This window comes from Armigeres subalbatus, chromosome 3 (assembly GCF_024139115.2).
Source record: "Armigeres subalbatus isolate Guangzhou_Male chromosome 3, GZ_Asu_2, whole genome shotgun sequence".
NCBI lineage: Eukaryota > Metazoa > Arthropoda > Insecta > Diptera > Culicidae > Armigeres > Armigeres subalbatus.
Window position 1 is genome coordinate 194924955 of NC_085141.1, and position 25520 is coordinate 194950474.

Consider the following 25520-nt stretch of genomic DNA (forward strand, 5'->3'; position numbering starts at 1 on the left):
AGCGTTAAAAAAAGTCACGTACAAGGTGCTCACGTTCGGCGCGACCGGAATAGCCCGGCGTTTGAAGACGTTTTACACTAACTACTGCCTTGATCGATAGGGGTGCAGGAATCGAACGCACGACTCAAACTGCCCAGGCTTTTTGGTAATTCGATAGAGTGGGGTGCAGCGACTGAACGCAACTTGGAGAGTATGTAGATTACAATTGTGATTTGACTCCACTCAAGTTCAGTGCGATTTGCAAGCATAGAGAGTGCACTTTCGCTTACCGATATAGTTGATACGTTTTGCGTGCTAGGCAATATTCCGAAACGAATTTCTTTGGTTTTGGATATGTTAACTTGAAGCGGACACATTTTTCTTTGAATAAGTGTATTGGCAGTGAAAATGAAAGCCACAGATATTTTTGTTATGCTTTTCTTGGTTAGTGTACAATCGTTCAACCACATGTGATCAACATATTTCTGAGAATATTGATGCCAGTTTAAAATCTACACCTTTTGATATGGGGAATTTGTTTCATATTAAGAATCCTGGAATTATTAGCTCATCCGGATTATAAAGAGTGTGACGTGCTATCATAGAAGGAAACAAATCTGTTAAATATTAAATCTGCTTCGCTATAGCTATAGGCCCGGTTACAAAGCACATGAAAAAAAATCTAAACCGATATAAATGAAATAGAGAATAAAAAATTCTCTTGATTTCCCGGAAGTGCTTGTGGAAGTGCCTATTAAAAAATATAATCTCCGTTTTTTAATTCAAAACATTTTGAACATACATTCATATAAACAGTTAGTGTACAATCATTCAACCAAAATCATTGTTGATGTCAGCTCAAAATCTACACAACACTGTGCGACGTCTTGGTGCTTGAGAATTTATTCGGATCATTTGATTTCGAATAATCACTGATTAATTTTTGTTCCATCCACAGGTACAAATAGCAGCGGCGAAACCATTCCTGGAAAATGTACTGATTCAAGTAGCTCACTCCTTATCATCTTCCATGCCTAACGATCCAAATTCCCACGTGAGCGACTTTCGCACCCAGCCGCGGGCGGATTCGCGATTCGAAAATTATGAAGTTGATCCCGTGGAAGATAACAAAAATAGCACTGCCACCGATGAACGCGAAGACGAATCGCCACCGGCTTCTTCAACGGGAATCCTTTTCAATGGAACAGGATTTCGGTTATTTCCGTGGCTGAGAAGCAACGACAATAGCACCGAGACGTATTCCGATATAATTGGCAATATAATTGGATCAGCACGTAAACGGATCACGACTGCCTTTCAGCGGCTTTTATCTCCTTTGCGACGACATCGACAACAGTTCCATAGTCAACCGGAGGTAGAACCGCAGACACATGCAAACGATGCCCCAAGTGAAAGCTTAATGGATTCACTTAAACAGTATGTAGAAAAAAAAAGTACCGAGACGAAACAGTCGTGATATGAAAAAGCAATAGATAGGTATGCAGACAAATGATAATTACGTAATACGGCAGGCTTTTCATTCTTGTAGTTTGTCACAGGCTCAAACAAAGAATTCAAAATTCTTTCTTTCAGAAATACTTTACTCAAACCTTACTCAAACAGGATTCACTCTGCTCCTAAAAACACGAGAAGTAAAGAAATTTAAAAGCATTATGAACATTTTAGAACGCCGTATTAATCTGTCAATTAAGAATGTATTTTCTGATGGGATGAAATTGCATGTGCTCAAATTAATTTCCTCTGGCTGGATGTGGTATCTTCTTCTTTCAGTATAATGAAATGAAATGGTCTGTGTTCGTATCCGAATAGCTCGAAAACGGCTGGATGGATCTTCTTCTTTCTTGTAATTAGTTTTATTTTATACTAACATAAAGGTACGCAATCAACAAGCAACAAAATAACAAATTAAAATAATGCACGTTCTCTCTTGATGCCCTGAGAGAGACGGCTAGGTTATACCCATTACGGGATATGACGAGGTTTCATATGAGATTTTGGTTCATCAGCCAAATCCCGCATGAATATTTTCATTGCCTATAGACCTGTGCAGGAGTTCATCAAATTCACTCACCTGATGGATTTTGACATTTGAGCGGGTCGTCCTCTCGAAGAAAAGTTCATTTTGCGTTCATTATGCGACCCGCTCAAACGTCATAATTTCTTGGGGGAGTTTATTTTACGTTAGTCTATTGCGCATTTCGTCTACTTGCTGTATTCATCGCTGACCTTTTGTGAAGGATTTTCATCCTATTTGGGCACCTCGAATCAATTAATGCCATTTGGTATCAACAAAAGATATTTTAGTTACTAGATAAAGATTGTCGCTTCGGTTCCCTTTGTTCTGCTGTCCGAAACATGTGTGGTACATACCTGTCAAATCGTATGGATTTTCCTTCTTTGACATTTAGCTCCCCTATCCTCGCCAGCAAAAGATGTTCCGGACAGCGACGACAGCGACAATCTTTATCTAGTAACTAAAATATCTTTTGTATCAACGATTCGATGTCTTTGTCTGGAACAAACTTGGGATCAATCCCAACTAAACATTGTATTGCCTACTTTCAGGCCTTCCTCCTAAATCCAGGCACATAATTGACAAATAAAACAGACACTACATAACACAAATGATACAAACTTAATCGATCATTAACAACTATTCAAACAAGATACAACATTATTTAACATTATTTAAGCAAATATGTTCGTTTAGGTTTCCGACGAGTTTATATGATATTTTCTCATGAAAAAATCACGAGTAAAGTTGGGTAAATCGTGAAAAACTAAAATAAAGAATCGTATGAAAATTTCGCAACTGCGATTCACAACGCGCATTTTCGGCTACTGTGCGAAACGTCTGCCGGGTCGACAAGCTATGGAATGAAGATCAAACTTATTCAGGCGGTTGAAAATTGTTTACTGCAACTCCAACTCGCTTCAGAATGCCGAGGTCACTTTCAATGATTTCGCATGATATAGCTACTGCTATTTATCGAATGGATTATGGTATCATAAACATGTTTCTATATTCTAAAATAAGTTATTTTATTCGAAAGCTTTTTGTCCGTGTTGGTGTTGAGTTTGAACCGGCATTCTATGGCTCCAAAACAATTCCTGTCAGATTTCCGTATTTTTGTCACATAACTCTTTTTAACCAATATAAATGTAAAAAACAGTAGGCTCATAAGTTTGGAAATGGTTTCTTTTCTCTTTTTAGGCCAATAGTAGATGGATTCCCAACAGTTTTAGCTGAATAAGCTAGATTTTTAGCCGTTTGTTGGGTTTGACTCACAAATCAAGCTACTAAAATATGTATATTCGTTCAGAAAATTGTTATAATTAAGTTTTGATTTTATTCAAACTTCAAGACAATGTGGAGATCTCATGCGCCTTTTTTTCTGGAATTTTCGACCCGCTTCCTCCCATGTGAGATTTCTTTCAAATGATTTTTTATTTATATGGTGCGTAAGAAAATGACAGAACCCCCTCCCCCATTATGTTATTATGGTGATTGTTTCCGTAGATCATTTGATTCAAACTCCAGAATAGTTCGATGACCTTAGAAATTAGAGCTTATTGACATATGTTTCCTGTATAATTCATATTTGAATGAAAATGTGCACAGAAGACAACATGATTTTGTAAATATGTACACTGACCCCACAATCATGGGTCACACACTAATATGAGTCATTTCCATTTGATACAAAGTGACCCATATATGTGGGATCAGTGTATGTATTTTATAGTTCCATACACTCTAGTATATGGTGGCAGAGGTACCAACTCATTTATTGGAAAATCTGTTTTGTTCTCTGAAAAAAAAATCTGTAGGGTAACCGTACCCTTAGTGGAGGTGGCACCAATAGTGGAGGTAGTGGGGTTTTAATGAGATTTATCATATTTATACAGTTTACGATGGTTTCAGTTGATGCGTCGTGCTTTAAACATCCTGTTGAATGCAACTTATCTTGAGATTTCGCTTGAAAAACTATTGAAAACAATAATTTTCCTTAACAAAATTGACTCCCTTGCACCTATAGTGGTACAACTGTACCAATAGTGGCGAGTCTCATAAGAAACCAATGGATAGCACCACTAAAGGAACCAAAATTAATTTTTATTGCCACTAAAGGAACAGTGTACCCATAGTGGTGCAAGCAATATTCGGTAATTGTTGATGTTAAATGACATCTATGTCATTGTTGTTAGAAAATTTATTAGTTTATCTATTGACTAAGATATTAAAGCAGTAAATTTCCCATAATTATCAATTTTTAAAAAATATTTTCTTTTTCGGATCTACTAATACCTCCACTATTGGTACCGTTACCCTATATGTCTGGATGTGCCGAATTTGGCAAAAATGGCACTATAATTCTATATATTTTCTGATTTGTTGTTTTTTATCAGTGATGAAAAATACACAATTTCCGATTTTAATAACATTTCTACTTACTCTATTCAACCATCATCAGATTTGTGATCAAATTTTGATTAGTTCAACACATATATGCTTTGAACTAATCGATGAAATTTGATCACAGATCTGATGATAGCTGAATGGAGTAAGCCGAAACGTTACACTATAGGACAGCCCCATATAAAAGAGTGGCCAAAACTAACAAAAAGCCAATTTTCGATTTGGTCGTGTAATATGTGATGAATACATAGCTTACAACCTATACTTTTATAATCAGGGGGGTTTTTATTTTTTAGAATTTTTAGGGAGGGGTGGGAGGCGTTCTAATTAACCCCTTCTAGAAATGATATTTTTACGATTTTAGGAAAACGGGCAGCTTTGCCATATTTTCGTCTCAAAAGTAACATATTTATATATCGTTACAAAGCTCTTGAGCAGATCTATGCAATAGGCATGCAATGTAATAATAGCTCCGTCCAGAATTCAGTTTTTAGTAGTTTTGTAAAAGCATATTTTACGCAATATTTAACGAACAAAACAGTTTGGTACCCCGCAATATTCCGCAGTAAACAACATGCACTACACTGTTGAACTCCTAAGCTTTGAGGACCATGAATAAAATTCTGCTCAAATTCACCATTTTGTGAGACACATGAATTTGAAAAATTGCTCTTTTTTGCCTTTCTCGTGTACTAAGTATACATAGAAGCTATATGCTCGCTCCAAAAGCATATAGAAGAAAGCCCGAACACCCATAGTGTTGTATACCGATCGACTCACTTCGACGAATCGAGGTGATGTCTTTTTTTTTCTTCCTAAGCAATGGAGGGGGAATCTGCTCAACAGACATCCTGGGTTGTCCATGAAGTGCGGGGTTAGGGGCCACCTCCAACAGCAAACGAGGGAAGCAGGACTACATCCCCGACCCGCTAAACCGTTTCCATTGCCGTCAAGCCCACAGTCCCTTCGGTACAACCAGAAAGTAATGCTTCAAAGGGGGGTCAGTGCACAACGCACCCTCGAGGTTAGCTGCGTGTCCTTGCAGCATCGAACTTCGTGACTCGCTTTTTTAGAAGAACACCATGGTATCGTACCAGCGCATTGCCGGCTTTCCAGGTGGCGTTACCACGCCCTATGTCCTCGGAAGGTGGGAAAGGGTCGACTTCGCACCTGCTTCCCTCTGCACGATTGGTATCAAGAATGATGGTGCCGTGTGCACCCCAAATTGACCTCTCTGCGATAGGGCCTATTCACCAGCGCACAGAGAGACTTGCCGACGCGGTGCCTACGCCTGCCCCAGCCTTGACGAGGACCCCTTTCCGTCCTCGGGCTCGGAACCCGCCTTTGACCGACGCCGCGAAAGCGACGATACCATGTTGTTCTTCACGCGGCCACTTGTTCGATAAAAGGATCGAGTTCGACCACAGGGCACCGGTATGACCCATGAAGCCGACTCCGAACCCTTGGACCTCTTATTTGCGCCTGAACTAGCCATTCCTCGAGTCCACGCGCCACCTTCTATGTAGCTCCGAGACGATTTGGACGATAGCCGATAAAACGGCGTTCCAGACAACTTCATCTTTACACATCCTCCGGACTAGGTTGTCCGGGGTAGTGTCCAGACCACATGTGGCATGCATGTGGTCACGCATTGTGCGAAAACGCGGGCACACGAACAACACGTGTTCCGTCGTTTCCTCTAAACCTGCGCACACCGGACACTCGAGCGAGGCCGAGCAACTCTTAGGCACATGAGCCTATACGTACTTTCTAACTTCGTTCTGTAGCAGTTAGTACGCAGGGCCGTGCCCCAAGCTGGCCCCCCATACCTCAGTATGGACAGAGCAACGCTAGCCAGAAGCTTGCGCTTGCTGGCATAAACCGCAGAGCTATTGGACATCATCCGGGACAATGCCACTATAGCTGGTCAAGTCACCATAAAAATTCATTTATAAACCATTAAGTTTACATGATATTATGTTTACATGAGTTATGATATTATATTATGTTAATAAAGCTTAAAAAAAATGATATTATGTGAACCGAAACAAAAGATGACCACGCTTGCGACGATCTCGGTAGAATGTAAACAAAACAAACAATTCCATCAAGCCAGCTGCAAATGCAGCGAGAAACCATATACTAAAGGGAAGATTTTCCATTATGACTACAGTAAAATGAAATGTAAATTTCTATTGTTTATCATGCTCCAATTATGTGCATGATATTTGATGTAAATGTACATGATTCGTTCGAACAGTGTATACCAGTACTCGATTCTGGATGTAGCTTCCGAGAATCTTGTACAGGTACTCGGGAATTCCAAGACGCAGGAGCGCATCTGCAATAGCTGCCCAACTGGCACTATTGAAAGCATTCCTCACGTCGAGAGTCACTACTGCACAATAGCGAGCTCCCCTCCTCTTACGCTGGATAGCTATCTCCGCGGGTTTGGTAACCGACAAGATAGCGTCTACGGTCGACTTACCCTTTCGGAAGCCAAACTGGTTACTCGATAGACCATCCGCACCCTCCGTGCGTATCAACAACCTGTTGAGGATGATTTTCTCGAGCACCTTCCCCGCCGTATCAAGCAGGCATATTGGTCTATATGCCGACGGATGCCCCGGTGGTTTTCCCGCCTTTGTCAATAGGACCAAGCTCTGCCTTTTCCATGCTTCAGGGAAGACGAGGTGATGTCTGTGTATACGAGTGTGTGAATGTCTGTATGTGTGTGAGCAAAAATGATCTTAACTCTTTTTAGGCACTTAGCCTAAACCGATTTACTCGCAACAAGTTTCATTCGTCCGAGAATGTTGATCCGTTGTGACCAAACCCATTTTCTTATAATGCACGAGAAAGACAACATTGCCGTTAGAGAGATTAATCAGGTTTTTTGGTAAACTACTTTTTTCAATTTTCATCTGAGTTACTCAATAATGCCACTTTAATTGGATTTGGCGACGAACACAATTAACATTACATTTTGAGGGGGAGGGTTATGTCTAAACGTTGCGCCTAATTTAAGAAAAAAATCATCTATCGTATAAAAATCGTTACGCAGTGAGAAGGCCAGGGGTTCAAAATTTACATTTTTTGCATTACTAAGTAAAAGAAGCGATTTATAGATTTAACCATAACGTGTTGGATGAAAAGCGTGTTGAACAACTCCTTGCCACAATACCTTTTTATAATTATGAAAGAAATCTCAATGAAATATCAAATAATTTAAATTCTATTTCGTTGATGTCACAATATGACGCTAATTGAATTTGTTCTACCTTCCTTTGTTAGTTAAATATGTTCTACTCAGTGAATTTTCAACACCAGAAGCTAATGATGCTTTTTTCTATTATTTTAGGAAATCTTTGTTGCGTCCATTTGCCAGTGATACGAATATACCTTTAAACCTTTATATGACCATTTGTATTTTATTCAGCATCAAACAGGCATATTGCAAGCCAAAAAGTGACCAATCTCCGTTGGTTTTGTAAAATATGACAAAAATCGTTACTATGCCGAAAATTGGCCCTATACCCCATTGAAGCTTAAAAAATATATTTTTCTTTTCTATCTATCTGATGAATACCACCATTGATTGCAGGATTCATAGTTTTGGCCAAAAATACCTCCTTTTTCCAATTGTGCGTTATTAAAAATCGGAAATTGTGTATTTTTCATCATTATTTCATAAGAATCAACAAACCAGAAAATATAAAGTTTTACGGTGACCGAAAACCCATCAAATATAGTTTTTTTTGTTTAATTTTATTTTATTTATTTTTTCTTTATTTTTATTTTGTCAAACATAATGTAGACTACATTAAAAACGGATAACTATGTTCTATTGTAACTTATGCTCCTAAAATATTTTCTTAGGCTTATACGAGCAATGACTAAATCTATTGCTTCACAATACTGACTGTAAACAGACATCATATGATTCATTGGCCTAATTTTGCAAAGTTTGTTCAATGATGACTCATGGTAAATAGGTTTCGTTTTCTCAATTGCTGAGCAGGAGGGTAAAATATTAAACAAGATAATAGTTTAGTGGAGTCAATGTGCTATGAAACAATATCATACTTCATACACAAACGAGATCATGGTAAACTCACCATGCTTTTTCAATGATTGCATATCTATAAGCGTATATCGCGCCTCGTACGACGGAAGTGGGAATGTTGTCCACCATAATTTGCGTAAGGCATGTATAAAATTGCGTTTGAATTGATTCTATTCGATATGTGATTTTTGGGTTACGCAACTTCATTCGCGTAAATAAGGGGGGACAGGGGTGGGCTGGTCCTCCCTAGACCCACTTGTGTCACCCTTAAAAAATTTTAAAATCGAATTCCAAAATAGTTAATTTTCAAAACACTAAATTTTCATACTTCAAAAACATTTCCCCATTCCTCATTACATTGTCGGAGAGAAGCATGTGGATGGCGCGTGCAAGACGCCACCGAAATGTATCTATTGCAACGAAGGCCCTCCACATGCTCTTGAAGCTTGCCCGACGTATATACAGCTTCGAATCCACCAGAAGCGGTCTCTTCAGCAGCGTTCTCGACGTAGCTATGACGAAATGCTGAGAAAGGCCGCTGCACCAGTAGTTTCTGACACCATCTACTCGTCTCTTCCTTTGGACGATCAAGGTAGCTCTGACTCCGATGCGACTCCGGCTCATCGAGGAAACGAGTAAAACAAAACCAGCGTCTCTCGAAAAAGCCTAGAAAACAGCCTCAAAGTGAGCCCGATTCCTACATGGCGAAATCAAACGCAGGTCGAATTCAAAAACGTTCAACTTTTGTGGTTTCACATTGGGATGATCGAGAGTTTCCACCGCTTCCGGGAACATCTAAAATCCCAGATTCCCCAATTTTTGCGATTTCTCAGCCAGAAAGAGAGCATAGAGAGCGAGCAGAAAAACCTTCGAGCGCTCCAATGTTCACACTTTCTGGCATCGTAGAGCTCATCCTCAACTCCTTTGATGCTTCCGACCCCGTGAAGAACGTGGTCAAAACTGTTTTTCCTATTCTGACTCCTCTCCTGAAGCAGCTGGCTTCAAAAAAATCCCCTCCTCGAGTCATTCGTATCCTTCGATGACTAATTTCGTCGATAAGGCTCATATGATTTCGATTCTACTAGGATTCTATTCTTCCACACCATGTTTCGCTAGCGTATAACAGCACATATTTCACGTTAGAGTTGAAAATTCGTATTTTGGTGCGTTCACTTATCTGCCTGTTTTTACAGATATTTCTTAAACTCGCAAAGGCAGCCCTTGCTTTCTTGATCCGTGCGCCTATGTCGATCTTGGTACCGCCGTCTGACGCCATTTGGCTTCTAAGATATTGGAAGCTTTCAACATTCTCCACTGGTTACCCGGCTACTGTGAAAGTGGAAGGAGTCACCGTGTTTACATCCAACGATTTGGTTTTGTTGACGTTGATGACTAAACCTGCCGAAGAGGAGCGCTCGGCAAGGTCGTTGAGCTTACTCTGCATATCAGAGCGCCGTTGCGCGAGGAGTGCAACATCATCCGCCAATTCGAAGTCATTTAGGTGCTCCATGGTTATAGGCTGCTATAACAGCCCGCGGTTTGGTTCACGGTCAATCGCATCTACCAGAATCTCGTCGATTACGATAAGGAACAGTAACGGTGATAAAATACATCCTTGCCTCACAACAGCTACGACCCAGATAGAGTCGGACAAGACCCCATTGTGCAGCACTCTACACGAGAAGGCCTCGTACTATGCCTCGATGAGGCCGATGATTTTCTCAGGTACTCCCTTGCGTCTCAGGGCGCCCCACATATTCTCGTGATTGAGACGGTCGAAAGCTTTTTCGTAGTCGATGAATACCAAGTAAAGGGACTCTTGGAATTCGTTGACCTGCTCCAGAATGATGCGGAGCGTGACAATATGGTCCACACAGGATCTTCCGGCACGGAATCCGGCTTGCTGCCGCCGGAGAGTCGCATCGATCTTCTCCTGAATCCGGGCTAGGATAATTTTGCACAGAACTTTGAGAACGGTACACAGCAACATAATGCCTCGCCAGTTATCGCATACAGTCAGGCCACCCTTTTTGGGCATCTTCACTAAGATATCTTGCATCCAGTCGACCGGGAAAGTTACGGTGTCCCAGATATTACGAAATAAACGATGCAGTAGTTGAGCAGATGTCATGGGGTCAGCTTTGAGCATCTCGGCTGATATACGGTCGACCCCTGGGGCTTTATTCGATTTCATGCTTTGGATGGCTGTTTGAATCTCTAGCAGTGAAGGAGCTTCGGTATTGACGCGTGTTATACGTCGGATCCTACGCAGATCATGCCGAGGTGGTGATGGCCTGGCTGTCACTTGAAAAAGTTGTTAGAAGTGCTCGAACCAGCGTTTCAGCTGGTCAGTTGGGTCGGTCAATAACTGATCATTCGCGTCTTTCACAGGCATCGTTGCATTCATCTTCGCCCCGCTTAAGCGTCGTGAGATATCGTAGAGGAGGCGAATGTACCCGGTTGCGGCGGCTCTCTCTCCTTCGTCGGCCAGAGAGTCTGCCCACGCTCGCTTGTCCCGTCGACATGAGCGTTTTACTTCCTTCTCAAGAGCCGCGTATCGTTGACGGGCTAAGACTTTGGCTCCTCTGGTTTTCGATCGTTCTATCGCGGCTTTGGCTTCTTTTCGCTCCTCTATCTTTCTCCAGGTCTCATTGGTGATCCATTGTTCTCTGGGTGCGTAGTTCGCCCAGATTGTTCTCGCTGGTGGTGATGAAGGCATTCTTGATGGCAGTCCATTGGTCTTCCACGCTGCCACCTTCCAGAATATCTGCAGCACGCGTATCCAGTTCTTCAACGAAGGACCGTTTCATCGTGGCATCTTCCAGTCGGCGTGTGTTGAATCGTCGTCCAACTCTTTCCTCCTGCCGACGAATCCGCGCAATGTGCAGGCGTATTTCGCCGATGAGGAGGTGATGATCAGACGCGATATCGGCACTACGTTTATTCCGTACATCAAGAAGGCTCCGTTTCCATTTTCGGCTGATGCAGATGTGGTCGATTTGATTTTCTGTAAAGCCGTCACGGTAGACCCACGTGATCTTGTGAACCGGTCGATGAGGGAAGAGCGATCCCCCGATCACCATGTCGTTATTACCACAAAATTCTGCGAACAGCTCTCTGTTTTCGCTCATTTCTCCGAGACCATGGCGTCCCATAATGCGCTCATGGTTCGAGTTGTCGGATCCGATCTTCGCACTGAAGTCGCCCAAACAGATCTTGATATCACCTTCGGAATTCTATCTACGACGGCATTGAGATGACTGTAGAAGTTCTCTTTGTCTTGCAGATCGGCAGCATCGGTTGGCGCATAACATTGGATTATAGTAAGGTTTCGGACCCGTGTTCTAAATCTGGCAACGATTATCCTTTCACTTATAGGTTCCCACTTCATAAGCGCAGAGTGTGCCTGAGCGCTTAGTAGGAAGCCAACTCCGCGATGCCGGGGAGCGTGTTCACCTCGTAAACCAGAGTATAGCAGAACTTGTCCCGACGGCGTTCTGTGTTCTCCAAAGTTTGGCCAACGGACTTCACTCAGTCCCAGGATCTCAAGCTTCATGCGGCGTGCCTCATTGGCAAGTTGTGCCAATTTACCCTGCTGGGCTAGTTCCATGTTCCTATTCTTGTCCGTTGTTTCGCGCTAAGAGTCGTCGCCGTAAAATCAGTCCGTATTCTTTCATTATCGGATTCTCGAACAAATTGATGTTTCGGGAACAGTAGGTTGTTGGCCCAAGGTTCCCTATAATTGATGAATGTCTCATGCCAAATTGCTCGTTAAGACAGCTTGCAGATGATTGTGTTGTATCTGTTTCGGGGCTGTTAGAATTCAATAGGTAATTGCTAACTAATTTAAAGAAAATTCACTTCACTTAATTTTAAGAATAAAATATTTACAGTACTATTTACAATTTAGCCCGCTCAGGGTCTATCCGGGAGAATTATTTTCTAGAGGACTCACTTCCCACACTTGTTCCGCAAAATCTCTGAACAAACAATTAGAGAAAAAGAGAATAGGGACTCGCGTTGTAAATAAATGTGCTCTAACACTAGTAAATTTCAATTTTAAGGTTAGGTTTATTTATAGAACGGGAATGTACAGTTGGGGTTAGGAAATGCACCGATATTTCACCTTACCGGTACCGGTTGGCTACCATACGACGATAGGGTTGTGACGTCGACCGAATAGTCTCAATGATAGGGTTGCACCTTCTTCGATGTCGATCTTGGGTTCGGAGCTGGACTGACAGCACCAGCGACGATAATAGGGTGACCGTTCTTCGACGGCTCACGATTTCACCAAAGGGGCTTCACTCACAGGGTTGTCACGGAGTCACGGAATGCTTCGTCCCACGTTACACGGTAACTGGTCGTGTACGGGCACTTTTTGACCGGAAAATCACTGGTCACTCTATGGTAACTGGGTTAAGTGGATTGCTTGTTCACCACTAACACCACTCGCGGCACGGAAACTGGATTGACTTTTTGTTCCTGCGGAGAAAATCGAAGCGAGTTAAAACGCGAACTACTTGATGCGGTATTTTTTTTGTTACCAAAAGAGAGCGAATCCTGCTCCAACCTCCCTTTTATACCCTCTACTGGGCATGCCGGATTTTGGCCTATTGTCCATTGCTTATGGACATCATCTCTCAGCAGTTGGTATGATGCGAGATAGTGCTCACGGGCATCGGTAGGAATGGAGGGACTTTTTCTTGTTGATACCAAGGGGTATTACGGTATAGGATAAAGATTTGAATTCAAATTTATTTTTTTTTAAATTCATTTTCTTTTTAATTGGTATCGTAGGATGAGGGAATAGGATTTATATTATTTTAAACTAAGTGTAGAAAACAATTATCAACAATTGCAGGTAAATATGCGAAGAAAAATAAAAACGAAGCAAATGCAAGATTGGGACCTATCTTAGAGGTAACAATTATCCCGGAGCAGATATAAAAAAAAGAAATATTATTATTATAATTTTTTTTTTTTTTTGTGATGTGATTTTTTTTATTTGTAGCGAGTTACTAAAGAATTTGCCCATTCGACTCGAATTTTAATACAGTATAGATCAAAAGCATATCCGCAAGTGCAATTGGAGTGCCACAGAAACAAGCGAAAACTACGATTCGTCAGAAAAAACTAGCCAACAACCATTCACGTTTCCCACATTAATCAAGGCCGAAATTAATTATTTCCTTGTCAACATTCATTGACTCATGACAGGGAGCTTAATTTGTTTTTCCTAATCTCGAGAAAACAATTTTTTTTTCAATATATTTCTCTTTTTGTTTTGGTAACGTCACAAGTTATCCCTTGGACTATATATCATTTATCACAAATTTCCCAGTTCATACATTCTTACTTTCATTCATAACTTCATTCATTCATTTCTGATTCATACATTCCATTTATTCCATTTTTCTTTCAATTTCAAACATTCATCGCTTTCACTAGTTGCCATTCATTTCCTTTTTCGTTCATTCTAATTATTCTAGTTCATATGATTCTAGGGCGCCCTATTATTATATTTATCTCTACCGTCATGTTCACAACTCCGACGTCAGAGAACAGTGAAACATGGATTCAATTAACCAATTGGTTGCTGCCTTTCTCCATTCTTGCGTGCAAGAACATATTGCAAGCAATTTGAATGTTTTTTTTAAACTATCTTCGACCACTTGGGTTTTGTGAAGCCTTTCACTCAGCCCTGTGTGTGTCGACTACTTGTGACAGGCTCTTGTGCGGGTGTGAAATGTCATGCTTGTTTTGTTTTTCATTTACGATGCGGATACATATCGCGAATTTTATTCAGCATTCCACGACTGAAGTTTAATTGAATCTGTTGATTTACGGTTTCATGGATTGCTTTTAATCAACTGAGATTTAGAGGTGTAAAGCGTTTGTTTTTTTTTTTTCAGGAGAACGCCTACTAGTAGTAGTACCGAGCAAAACGATGGATAAATATAAAAACATTTCACACTGTCTCAATCAACTTTAACCCGGTTTCAAATGAATAGCCGGCCAAATACCTATCGGCTTACCATTTAGATCTTCAAGGTCATATGACGACGATCCGATCTTGGCCTTGACCTTGCAGGGGATGTACTGCGGGCCGTATTTGGAGTTGTAATTTTCAGCTGCACTAGACTGTTTCATATTTTTCCTATAAACGAGCTGGCCGACGGAGAATGATTTAGAAAATCGCCGGCTGCGGAGATTATAATGTTTATTAGAGGATTCGTGCGCTTTGATAAGATTTTTAGTGACTAGTTCATAAATTTTAGCAAATTTTTGTTTACGCAATTCTTGCCGTTCGGAGTCAGGAAGGACTTGATTGTGTCGAGAGAGACAATGATCTTTCCCTGATTCCGACAGTTCATTCCCATGAGTGATATAATACGGCGTAAGGCCGGTGGACGTGTGTGGGGTTGTATTAAGGATCAGCTCTATTTCTGGCACCTTGGTATCCCACAGACGCTGATCCTCGCGAACGTAGGTTCTGATCGCGGTGTTTATAGTGCGGTTCACTCGTTCGACAGGGTTGGCCTGCGAGTGATACCGCGAATTCAGCCAGTGGGTTATGCTGAAATGATCGAGCAGATCCTTAAATACCCTGGATGTAAAAGTACTTCCGTTATCCGTAATTATTATTTCAGGAACGGCGTTACGGTAGAACCACTGTTCTTTAAGCACGGTACACATGGCAGTGCTGTCTAACTTTCTCACTGGGTGTACCATCACCCATTTAGAGAAGTAATCAGCGATTACTAGTAGATGCTGAGTTTCCTCTCCGACTTCGGGGAAGAGGCCCCACGAAGTCGATAGAAATAATTTGAAACGGACGAGAGGCTTCTCGCATCTTGCCCATTTCAGGAGTAACGGATGTGAACGGTGCCTTAATTTCCTTGCAGGTTATGCAACCTCGGATATGCGATCGTATGTTTGGTCCCATTTTTGGCCAATAATAACGCTTTTGAATGCGAGCCAAAGTTTTTTCGAAACCTTGATGGAAGTTGTGATTATGATTTTCTTGAATTATGGTTGGAATTTCGTCCGGCGAAGGAACAATCTTCCACTCGAAACGGCTGTCGTAGGGCTCGTTTTTAGCAGTGACAAACTTCAATAACTTCCCATCTTCGATACGGAAGTCGGCATAATCGTCTGGTTTATTCGAGACTTTCTCAATGAGAGAGGTGTGCCAAGATGTAGTAGATGAGTCTTGAACTACGGCAACACTTCTTGACAAGGCGTCTGGGACAACGTTCTCCTTGCCCTTCCTGTGTAACACCGTCATGTCAAACTGTTGTAGTATCAAGCTCCATCTACTACACCTTGACCCTACCTTCCACTTAGTATTGAGGATATGCGTTAACGCCGATGAATCAGTGATTAACCTGAAAGGATAACCCTCGAGATATCCGCGAAAAGCGTCAATAGCGAGCAGCGCCGCCAGAGCTTCTTTCTCGGCGGCGTGATAATTGCGTTGCGGCGTCGTCAGTTTATGGGAATAATACGAGATGACTTTCTCGCCATCGTCGTGCTGCTGAGTTAAGACACCAGCTACAGCGACGTCGCTGGCATCTGTCTGCAAGGTAAACTGCCGGGTAAAGTCAGGGCTACCCAGAATGGGAGCACTAACTAGCCGCTCTTTAATAGTACAAAAGGATTTTTCCGCATCTTCATTCCATTTTATTACCTTGGATTTTGTTTTTAGCAGATCAGTTAATGCCGCTGTAATCTTACTAAAATCTGGAATGAATCGGCGGTAATAATTAACCATTCCTAGGAATCTCCTAAGTTTTGTTATGGAGTTAGGCCGTTCGTACTCAATAATTGGCCGAGTTTTTTCGGGATTGGTACGAAGGCCTTCTGTACTAAGGAGATATCCTAGGAATGGTAGTTCTGGTACCCCAAATTGGGATTTCTCCAAATTAATAGACAAGTTCGCCTCTCTTAGCCTGCGCGCAATTTCTCGCAGCAGCTGTACGTGGTGCTCGAATGTCTCCGTTACCACAACGATGTCGTCGAGGTAAACGAAGACAAACGGTTCCAATTCCCCGTGGCCCAGCACACGGTCCATTAGCCTGGACAATGTAGCCGGGCTATTTACCAGGCCGAAGGGCATTCGGGTATATTGGAACAACCCCTTGCCTTGCACACAGAACGCAGTATATTTCCTCGAGGCCGGGTGTAACGGGATTTGGAGGAACGCTTCCGAAAGATCTATCGTTGAGAGATAATTTGCTTTCGGAAGCTGGCCTAGTATGCGATATGGGTGCGGCAAGGGGTAAGCGTCACGTACAGTCCGCTCGTTGATCTTGCGCGCGTCTAAGCAGAGGCGAACTTTATTGGGCTTGATCACTGGGACACAGTTAAGGGACCACGATGAGTTGCTTCGTTCGATTACTCCAGTGTCAAGCAGCCTTTGTAATTCGGTTGCCACTAAACCCTGAGTTTTGGGTGACATTACGTAGGGGAATTGGCGCACTGGGGTTTTATTTAGCCATTCCTCCTGAATTTCAATGCGATGTTCGGCCATTGATGTAAGCGACAAATGTCCCTGGCGGGCGGGTATGAATAGTGATTTGATTGATTCGATTTCTCGCTGCTCATCAGCAGTAAGAATACAAGAAGAAGCTGTCTGAGGAGTTTCCTCTTCCTCGGAATCGTCCAATAGACCACATTCTCCGATAGTCGGTTGAATGTTGAATTTGGACCAGAAGTCCATACCACAAATACATCGAATGGCTAAGGATGGCACTACCAAAGTCGGAATGATTTTGGTGACACCGTTGAAAGTGAAAGGCAAATAAAGCTGACCGAGGATCTCCAACTGTTCACCACCGGCAGTCCGCAACGAGATTGGATTTTGGAGGGGGGATAATTTATTTCTATCTAGTTTAGCATATACAGATTTATTAACCAGCGTAAGGTTACTTCCGCTATCTAGTAACGCACGAATTTTCTGTCCATATATGCGGACGGTAGTATAGGGTCGATTGTCGTTAGGCAAAGGGTATGTAATTGAGCAAGTAATGGGCTCTCCAGAGTAAATATCCTCTGGAGCCTTCTCGAAAAAGATCGAGATGGAGAGTGCTTGGGAGAGTACGCGATTAGTGGTTCAACGAGCCGCGTTTTGTGCTCGCTGACATCGCGTTTTTATACAGTATGGACAGTTATCGAAGGGGTATCCGCGGAAGCCGCAATTCTCACATAAAACGGCTCTGGGAAGATGACAGTCTCTAATGGAATGGCCATAATTCCCACAATTATAGCATGTATTGTCAGGAGGGGGTTGATAGGAATCGATAAGACTTTCGAGGTTCGATCGCGGTTTATGTTGAGGCTGGTTAGTATATTGGGTTGGTGCTGTGGCTCTGGAATGGGATTTTCCAGATGACCGAGACATCTTGCTCACATTATTAGAGGAAAGTTGCAATGCCGAGACGTGGTTTTGTTGGGACAATGAAGTACTTTTTTTCGGTGTAGTTTGATTTACCACATTCACTGATTTCTCAACCCCAAACACCTTGTTGTAGGCTGAGAAATTCAACGCATCGATCTTCTGACCTGCCGCAATTAATGTGGGTAAGTCCGGGATTGGAAGGAATGTTAATTGCTTCCGATAATCAATCCGAATATTTTGGAGCAAAATTTGCACCTTTTCATATTCGGGTATTTGGACGCACATGGTACGGAAGAGCCGTTCCATTTCATAATAAAACTCATGGAACGACTCGTTCCGCTGTTGCCTTCTTTGGTAGATTTTCATTTTTATTAATGCATCTAAATCTGGGTGCATGAATGTCCTTTTCAGTTCCAGCACCAGATGTTGCCAATTAAGCAGACGACCAGTGAAACGCATGGTCATATACCATTTTAAAGCAGGCCCTATAAACAAGTGCACTGCTGATTCAAATAGCTCAACCTCGGACACGTTCTCAGCCAAAGAGAGCGTTTGAACGATTTCTAAAAATTCATTGAGCTTAAGCCCTTGATCTGCTCCATCATACTTGGTTATCTTCCATTGAGAGACAGGTAAAGTGTGACGTGTAGGATTTGGATGAATTGAGTTCATCGTAGTATAAGGAATTTGAGAATAGTATGGGTGCATTGGTTGTTGATATGGGCATTGAGTATTTGCTTGTTGCGACATATTCGACCAATTCTGAGAATTGAGTGATTGCGCTGGTTGTTGAATCCCTTGTTGCCTCAGATTCGGCAAATTTTGTGTTGGGTGTGAGTGTATGGGTAGCACAGCTGGCTCTTGAGAGGTTTCTTGTCGAGAGAAGTTTGACCAATGTTGATTGAGACCGGTGTGTGAGCCAGGCTCCTGGTTAAGTGATTCATGTATTAATGGAGCGGAGATACTATGAGAAATAGCCTGCGTAGTGGGAGGAACAAATGACAAAGTTTGGCTGGGGTTTGACTGCACTACTTGGGGAAGGGTAGAGGGCCCACTCGAGTATTGGTTTGTGTTCTTATTTTGAGTCGGGTTCAGATTCACGTTTGTATCAACGGTTTGTGATACACCCTCTATCGATCTTCTCGGGTCGACAGTTGGAAAATGTGATGTACTAGACTGTTGATTAACTTTTTCATCCAGCTCTCTTTCGAGCTCTTTAATACGAGTTTGCAACGACACGATCCACGCCTTGTCTTCCGTACTAAGACTTGAGAAACGATTTGATAGTTGTTCCAAATCTCGCGAAGAAGTTGAACGTTGACGGTTTGAACCTGTTTTTGGAATAGCTCCCTTGCTTTGACTATCTGTATTCACTTCAGTGAATAAGTTAATCAATGCTTGTTCATTGTCAACTTCCAATTGAGAATTCACACGGTTACCGTTTTCCGAGTAAAATTCGATCCTCAAAATTTCTGCAATATCGACAAGAAGTGATTTTAAAAATTGTTCCTCTTCTCTAGTAAATTTATCCCATCCCAAAAGTTGGTGCACCCTATGGCCATAATGTAACAGTCTTGTTTTGCACTTGGCTCTCACATTGCGGTCACTTTGTTTCACTTTTCTCGTAACTCGAGAAACCCATTTTCACACACTTTAATCTCATCCTCCATTACTCCTGTAATAACCGCTTCAATATACTTTTTTCCTCTTTCTCTATTTTAAGATGTTCTCTCAGGCTTCGTCGCCTACGTGAGAACGTTTGGTCATCGGGTATAACAATAGATCGCATCGACACTTCACACAAAAGCTCATCCTTTTTTAGGTGGTCTACCCTCATGTCATGGTACCAACCTAGAATAATTTCATTTGCATGTTCATTTTGTTCATTTGCATTTGACGCGCTTCTGCCATTCTGATTTCACAAATTAGCTAGGTATAGAAATTGTTCACAAAAAAAAGAAAAATATTCACAAAAAAAAGGTAAAATATTCGAACAAAAAAAAAAGAGAAATAACTTGAAATGTAATCAATTCACACTGTATATATTATAATAAATTGGAAAACTAATTATTTGGAAATAATCCCTTTCGGACAAGAAACAATGAGATATACAAAATGGCGTATTAATAGTTCAATAAGCAGAACAAAAGGCTATTATCATCATTCGAAATAGTATTGATTGATCTACAGCACACGTTTTTGCAACTTTTAGAGCACACTTTTAAAACTATAAAAAATGATTGGAAATTAATTTAATTTCTAATTTTCCCGGAGCAATAATGAAAAAAGGTTCTAATTTAGATTTAAAGTAGAAACTTTTTTTATGTACACTAATTCACGTTGGGCGCCATTTGTTAGAATTCAATAGGTAATTGCTAACTAATTTAAAGAAAATTCACTTCACTTAATTTTAAGAATAAAATATTTACAGTACTATTTACAATTTAGCCCGCTCAGGGTCTATCCGGGAGAATTATTTTCTAGAGGACTCACTTCCCACACTTGTTCCGCAAAATCTCTGAACAAACAATTAGAGAAAAAGAGAATAGGGACTCGCGTTGTAAATAAATGTGCTCTAACACTAGTAAATTTCAATTTTAAGGTTAGGTTTATTTATAGAACGGGAATGTACAGTTGGGGTTAGGAAATGCACCGATATTTCACCTTACCGGTACCGGTTGGCTACCATACGACGATAGGGTTGTGACGTCGACCGAATAGTCTCAATGATAGGGTTGCACCTTCTTCGATGTCGATCTTGGGTTCGGAGCTGGACTGACAGCACCAGCGACGATAATAGGGTGACCGTTCTTCGACGGCTCACGATTTCACCAAAGGGGCTTCACTCACAGGGTTGTCACGGAGTCACGGAATGCTTCGTCCCACGTTACACGGTAACTGGTCGTGTACGGGCACTTTTTGACCGGAAAATCACTGGTCACTCTATGGTAACTGGGTTAAGTGGATTGCTTGTTCACCACTAACACCACTCGCGGCACGGAAACTGGATTGACTTTTTGTTCCTGCGGAGAAAATCGAAGCGAGTTAAAACGCGAACTACTTGATGCGGTATTTTTTTGTTACCAAAAGAGCCCGAATCCTGCTCCAACCTCCCTTTTATACCCTCTCCTGGGCATGCCGGATTTTGGCCTATTGTCCATTGCTTATGGACATCATCTCTCAGCAGTTGGTATGATGCGAGATAGTGCTCACGGGCATCGGTAGGAATGGAGGGACTTTTTCTTGTTGATACCAAGGGGTATTACGGTATAGGATAAAGATTTGAATTCAAATTTATTTTTTTTTAAATTCATTTTCTTTTTAATTGGTATCGTAGGATGAGGGAATAGGATTTATATTATTTTAAACTAAGTGTAGAAAACAATTATCAACAATTGCAGGTAAATATGCGAAGAAAAATAAAAACGAAGCAAATGCAAGATTGGGACCTATCTTAGAGGTAACAGGGCCAACCGCAGTTGATCTGTACCGTTGCAAGATACTCTGGACAATTTGTGTACTTGGGCTTTAAAGCTGGGTATCGCATTCTCTCCGGAGAAAACTGAGATGGTTGTCTTTTCAAAAAACATAAGCCGGCAAAGTTCCCGCTCCAACCGATGGGTGAGGCATACCTCAGGGTCTGGTTCGACTTGAAATGCACCTTTGGGGAAGCACATTGTGTATCTGACACAAAAATGTCAGAAAAGAATCAACTTCATGCGAACGATAACGGGAACTTGGTGGGAAGCGCATCCCGAAGATCTTATCACGTTGTACAGATCAACTATTCTGTCGGCTCTCGAATATGGTAGTTTCTGCTTCCAGTCCGCGGCGAAAACACACATGCTGAAGCTTCAACGGATTCAGTACCGCTGTCTCCGTATCGCGTTGGGTTGTATGAATTCGACTCATACGATGAGTCTGGAAGTACTTGCGGGAGTACTGTCTTTGACAGATCGTTTCGCCGAATATCGCTCCGATTCCTCACTCGTTATGAGGTTCTCAATCCATTGGTTATTGACAACTTCGAGAAGCTGCTCGAACAAAACCCTTAATCTCGATTCATGAGTATTTACCACTGGTATATGACGCTGGAGGTAAGCCCATCTTCGGTTGACACCAATTGTTTAGACAATTGGACACCAATTTCTTAGACTCTTACAGTTTTTCTGTTACTTTTGATCTGTTCATGTAGCAGGAGGTTCATGGAATACCAGACTTTCTTCGTGCGGAGGTCATACCTCCATTATTTGCCAGCAAATACGGGCATGCCAGCGAGGAGAGAAGCTTTTTTACAGACGGGTCAAAAATGGATGACTCCACTGGGTTCGGTGTTTTTAACGTTTTTATTGCGTCTACTTTAAGCTGAAAGAGCCTAGTTCCGTGTATATCGCTGAGCTAGCAGCTGTACACTATTCACTTGAGCATATTGCATCCCTACCTCTTCTTTATCTTCACTGACAATCTAAGTACCCTGAAGGATGTTCGGTCAATGAATCCTGTAAAGCACTCAGCGTATCTTCTAACCGGGATACGGAAAGCTTTGAGTGCTTTATCAAAAAGGTCATTCACAATCACCATGGATTGGGTCCCTTCTCATTGCTCGATCCCGGGAAATGTCCCGGACTCTTTGGCGAAGGTGGGCGCTGTGGAAGGTGATATTTATGATTGGCAATCGAAGGTATTTTTCTTATTAGTTCGTCAGGAAACCTTGATCAGCTGCCTGCAAAAATGGACAAATGGGGACTTGGATAGATGTCTGTATTCAATTCGCCCGCAGGTGTCAAAGCGTTCAATGGTTCAAAAAAATGAATATAGGACGAGAGTTCATTCGAACCATGTGTCGTCTAATGTTCAATCACAACACTTTAAACGCACATCTTTTCAGAGTGGGGCTCTCGGAAAGCAATCTCTGTGTTTGCGGCGAGGATTATCAGGACATTGATCATGTCGTGTGGGCGTGCGAGGAGAATCGCGGCCCCAGATCTACATTAACTGAACTTCTCCGGGTCCGAGGAAAACAACCAAAGCCTATTAGAGAAGTGTTGGCGAGCCATGATATCGAATACATGTCCCTTGTCTACCAATTTGTGAAAGTTGCTGATGAAGACTGTGATCTTAGTCTGCCCATCCCTCAAAAACAAACGAAATTTAAAAAAAAAACAACCAAAGCGTTGGCTTATCGGCTAATTTGGTATAAAAAGTATGTGGAGGCGCGTAGTACATAATAGGTTCTTTTTCTTCTTTTTATTGGCATTACATCCCCACACTGGGACAGAGCCACCTCGCAGCTTAGTGTTCATTAAGTACTTCCACAGTTATTAACTGCGAGGTTTCTAAGCCAGGTTACCATTTTGCATTCGTATATCATGAGGCTAGCACGATGATACTTTTATGCCCAGGGAAGTCGAGACAATTTCCAATCCGAAAATTGCCTAGACCGGCACCGGGAATCGAACCCAGCCACCCTCAGCATGGCCTTGCTTTGCAGCCGCGCGTCTTACCGCACGGCTAAGGAGGGCCCCTTTACACATCTCGGTTAATCGGCTACATTGATTTCCCTGTTAAATGTTTGATTCTCATGAATAAACATTGTTATCAAGAAGCTGAAAACACCTTTGCTTTTCCGACAATATAATGCCTTAAATGAAAAGCTAATGGATTCGGAACAGAATAAATTCTAAGGACAAACCTCGCGGAATCCAGAACTAAATTCACTTGCATTTTTAAAGGGACACCGCCAGAAGGCACCATATTATCGAAAAAGCAGAGATGTTTTTAGATTCTTGATATCAATGTTTATACATGAGAATCAAATATCTAACAGGTAAATAAAAAATACCATAGACTGTTTCGTCTTATTTTTTGTTGTTGTCTAATTTTATTTATCTAATACATGAACATAATCTCTTAGACCAAGTGTTTGTTCGATCAACACTATCATACTTATTTGCTATAAAACATTTTCATTTCTTATTAGTACATTTGAATTGCCTCTGGTTTTCATTTCTAGAGTTTATTTTTTTTCTTTCCCACTGTGTTATTTATTAGGAACGATACAAGCAGCTTAGCTGGAGCGACCGGCGTTCAAGATGCGTTCAAATTATTTTCCAATACAAGTGAGACTGTGCCCCCTGAGCAAATTGATCACGATAAATCAGCCAACATACCGAAGGAACACTCATCGGATTCAGTTTATCAGACGACGACGGGAAATAAAAACAATGACCAAGTTGAAACTAGCTCCGAATTTGTGGGATTAGCAATGCCTATTGAGGAGTCAAACCAGCCAAAAGTATCATTCCATCTCGACAGCGATTATGCTTTCGAAGCAAATGAGTCCGACATTATTGGTCCTATTCAGCCAGAAAAAGGGTTTCTAGCGAAAAGATTAGAACATATTTCCAAAAGGCTAAATGAGACTCGCAATCAATTTCGAGCTAGAACAATACAGGCCGTCTCTTCATTAGTTCCTCTCGTACAGCTCGTCGCCGAGCGTAGGAGAAGAGGTCGCAAAACCGTCAATTCATTGGAAACAAAAACGACAAGCGGCGGAACGGTGCTGCCTGAAAATTATGGCACAGCAAAAAATAATGAAGAAAATAATTTTCCTTTACCGCCGCATTTATCTCGTCTGTCGAGTAATTTATTGGCTCTGCATCCAAGAAGTAAGGAACGGCGAGCTGCACTGGTGTTTCAAAACGCATTCAACAACTATGCTCAACTAGTAATTAATGGTCGAAACGCATCTACAGGCGATGGAAATTCAATCTCGAACACGATTGAACAAAAAGACGGAAATGACAATTATTCTATCGGCGAGGATGCGGGTTATAGTGCCAACAGTGCTACAGGCGAGAATGGCAACGAGGACGACCACGGCGACGACGACGACGACGACAACGAGGAGAACGATGACGATGACAACGATGAGTATGGAAACAAGGACGACATTGGAATCGCCGGTGCCGGTACTGCCGCCGCCGGGGAGGAAGTCATTGATAACAACGTCTCTAGCCGTGCGAGCCGTATTTCAGCCACCGAACGAATGAACATGCAAAGCATAGCGACGGTCGGAATATTAATTCTTGAAGTGTTCGGTTCAATAGCGGGCTTAACCTGGGGTGCATTCAACCAACTACAATTGCTATTTCCATAGCGGCTTGAATGCCATTGTGTCGTGTCTTCGAAGAAGGATTTGATCAATGTAATGCGTAATACTTTGCATTAGGTTGTGCTTCGTGGTATCATGATCGAACGTAATAAAGACTGTTTGATAATTTCTGATGAAAATATTGTTGTAAATACAGAAGTTTTAGTTTTAAAAATAAAGTACAACGAGTTTGTTTTATTATTATCGTTTTTATAAATGTGTATATTTTTTAGGGATGTGTGTGTTATGAGTATGTATGTATGTGTATGTAGGAACCAATGATATTTCCGAATGGGGCCCTCCTTAACCGTGCGGTAAGATGCGTGGCTATGAAGCAAGACCATGCTGAGTGTGGTTCGGTTCGATTCCCGGTCCGGTCTAGGACATTTTTGGTTTGGAAATTTTCTCGATTTCCCTGGCATAAAAGTATCATTGTGCCTCATGATATACGAATGCATAAATAGTAACAACTGTAACT

General features: G+C 41.7%; 1 protein-coding gene across 2 annotated transcripts; it reads left to right on the forward strand.

The window, feature by feature from the left end:
- The first annotated feature begins 166 nt into the window (after positions 1-166).
- On the forward strand, positions 167-25259 carry LOC134219660 (uncharacterized). Of its 2 annotated transcripts, none has more exons than XM_062698464.1 (3): positions 167-190; positions 938-1416; positions 23941-25259. In XM_062698464.1, exons 2-3 carry the CDS (start codon positions 1010-1012, stop codon positions 25046-25048), a joined length of 1515 nt encoding a protein of 504 aa, XP_062554448.1. In that variant the 5' UTR covers positions 167-190; positions 938-1009; the 3' UTR covers positions 25049-25259. The 2 variants fall into 2 exon arrangements, with proteins under 2 accessions (XP_062554448.1, XP_062554447.1); XM_062698463.1 differs by lacking the exon at positions 167-190 and adding an exon at positions 228-423.
- The last annotated feature ends 261 nt before the right edge of the window (positions 25260-25520 follow it).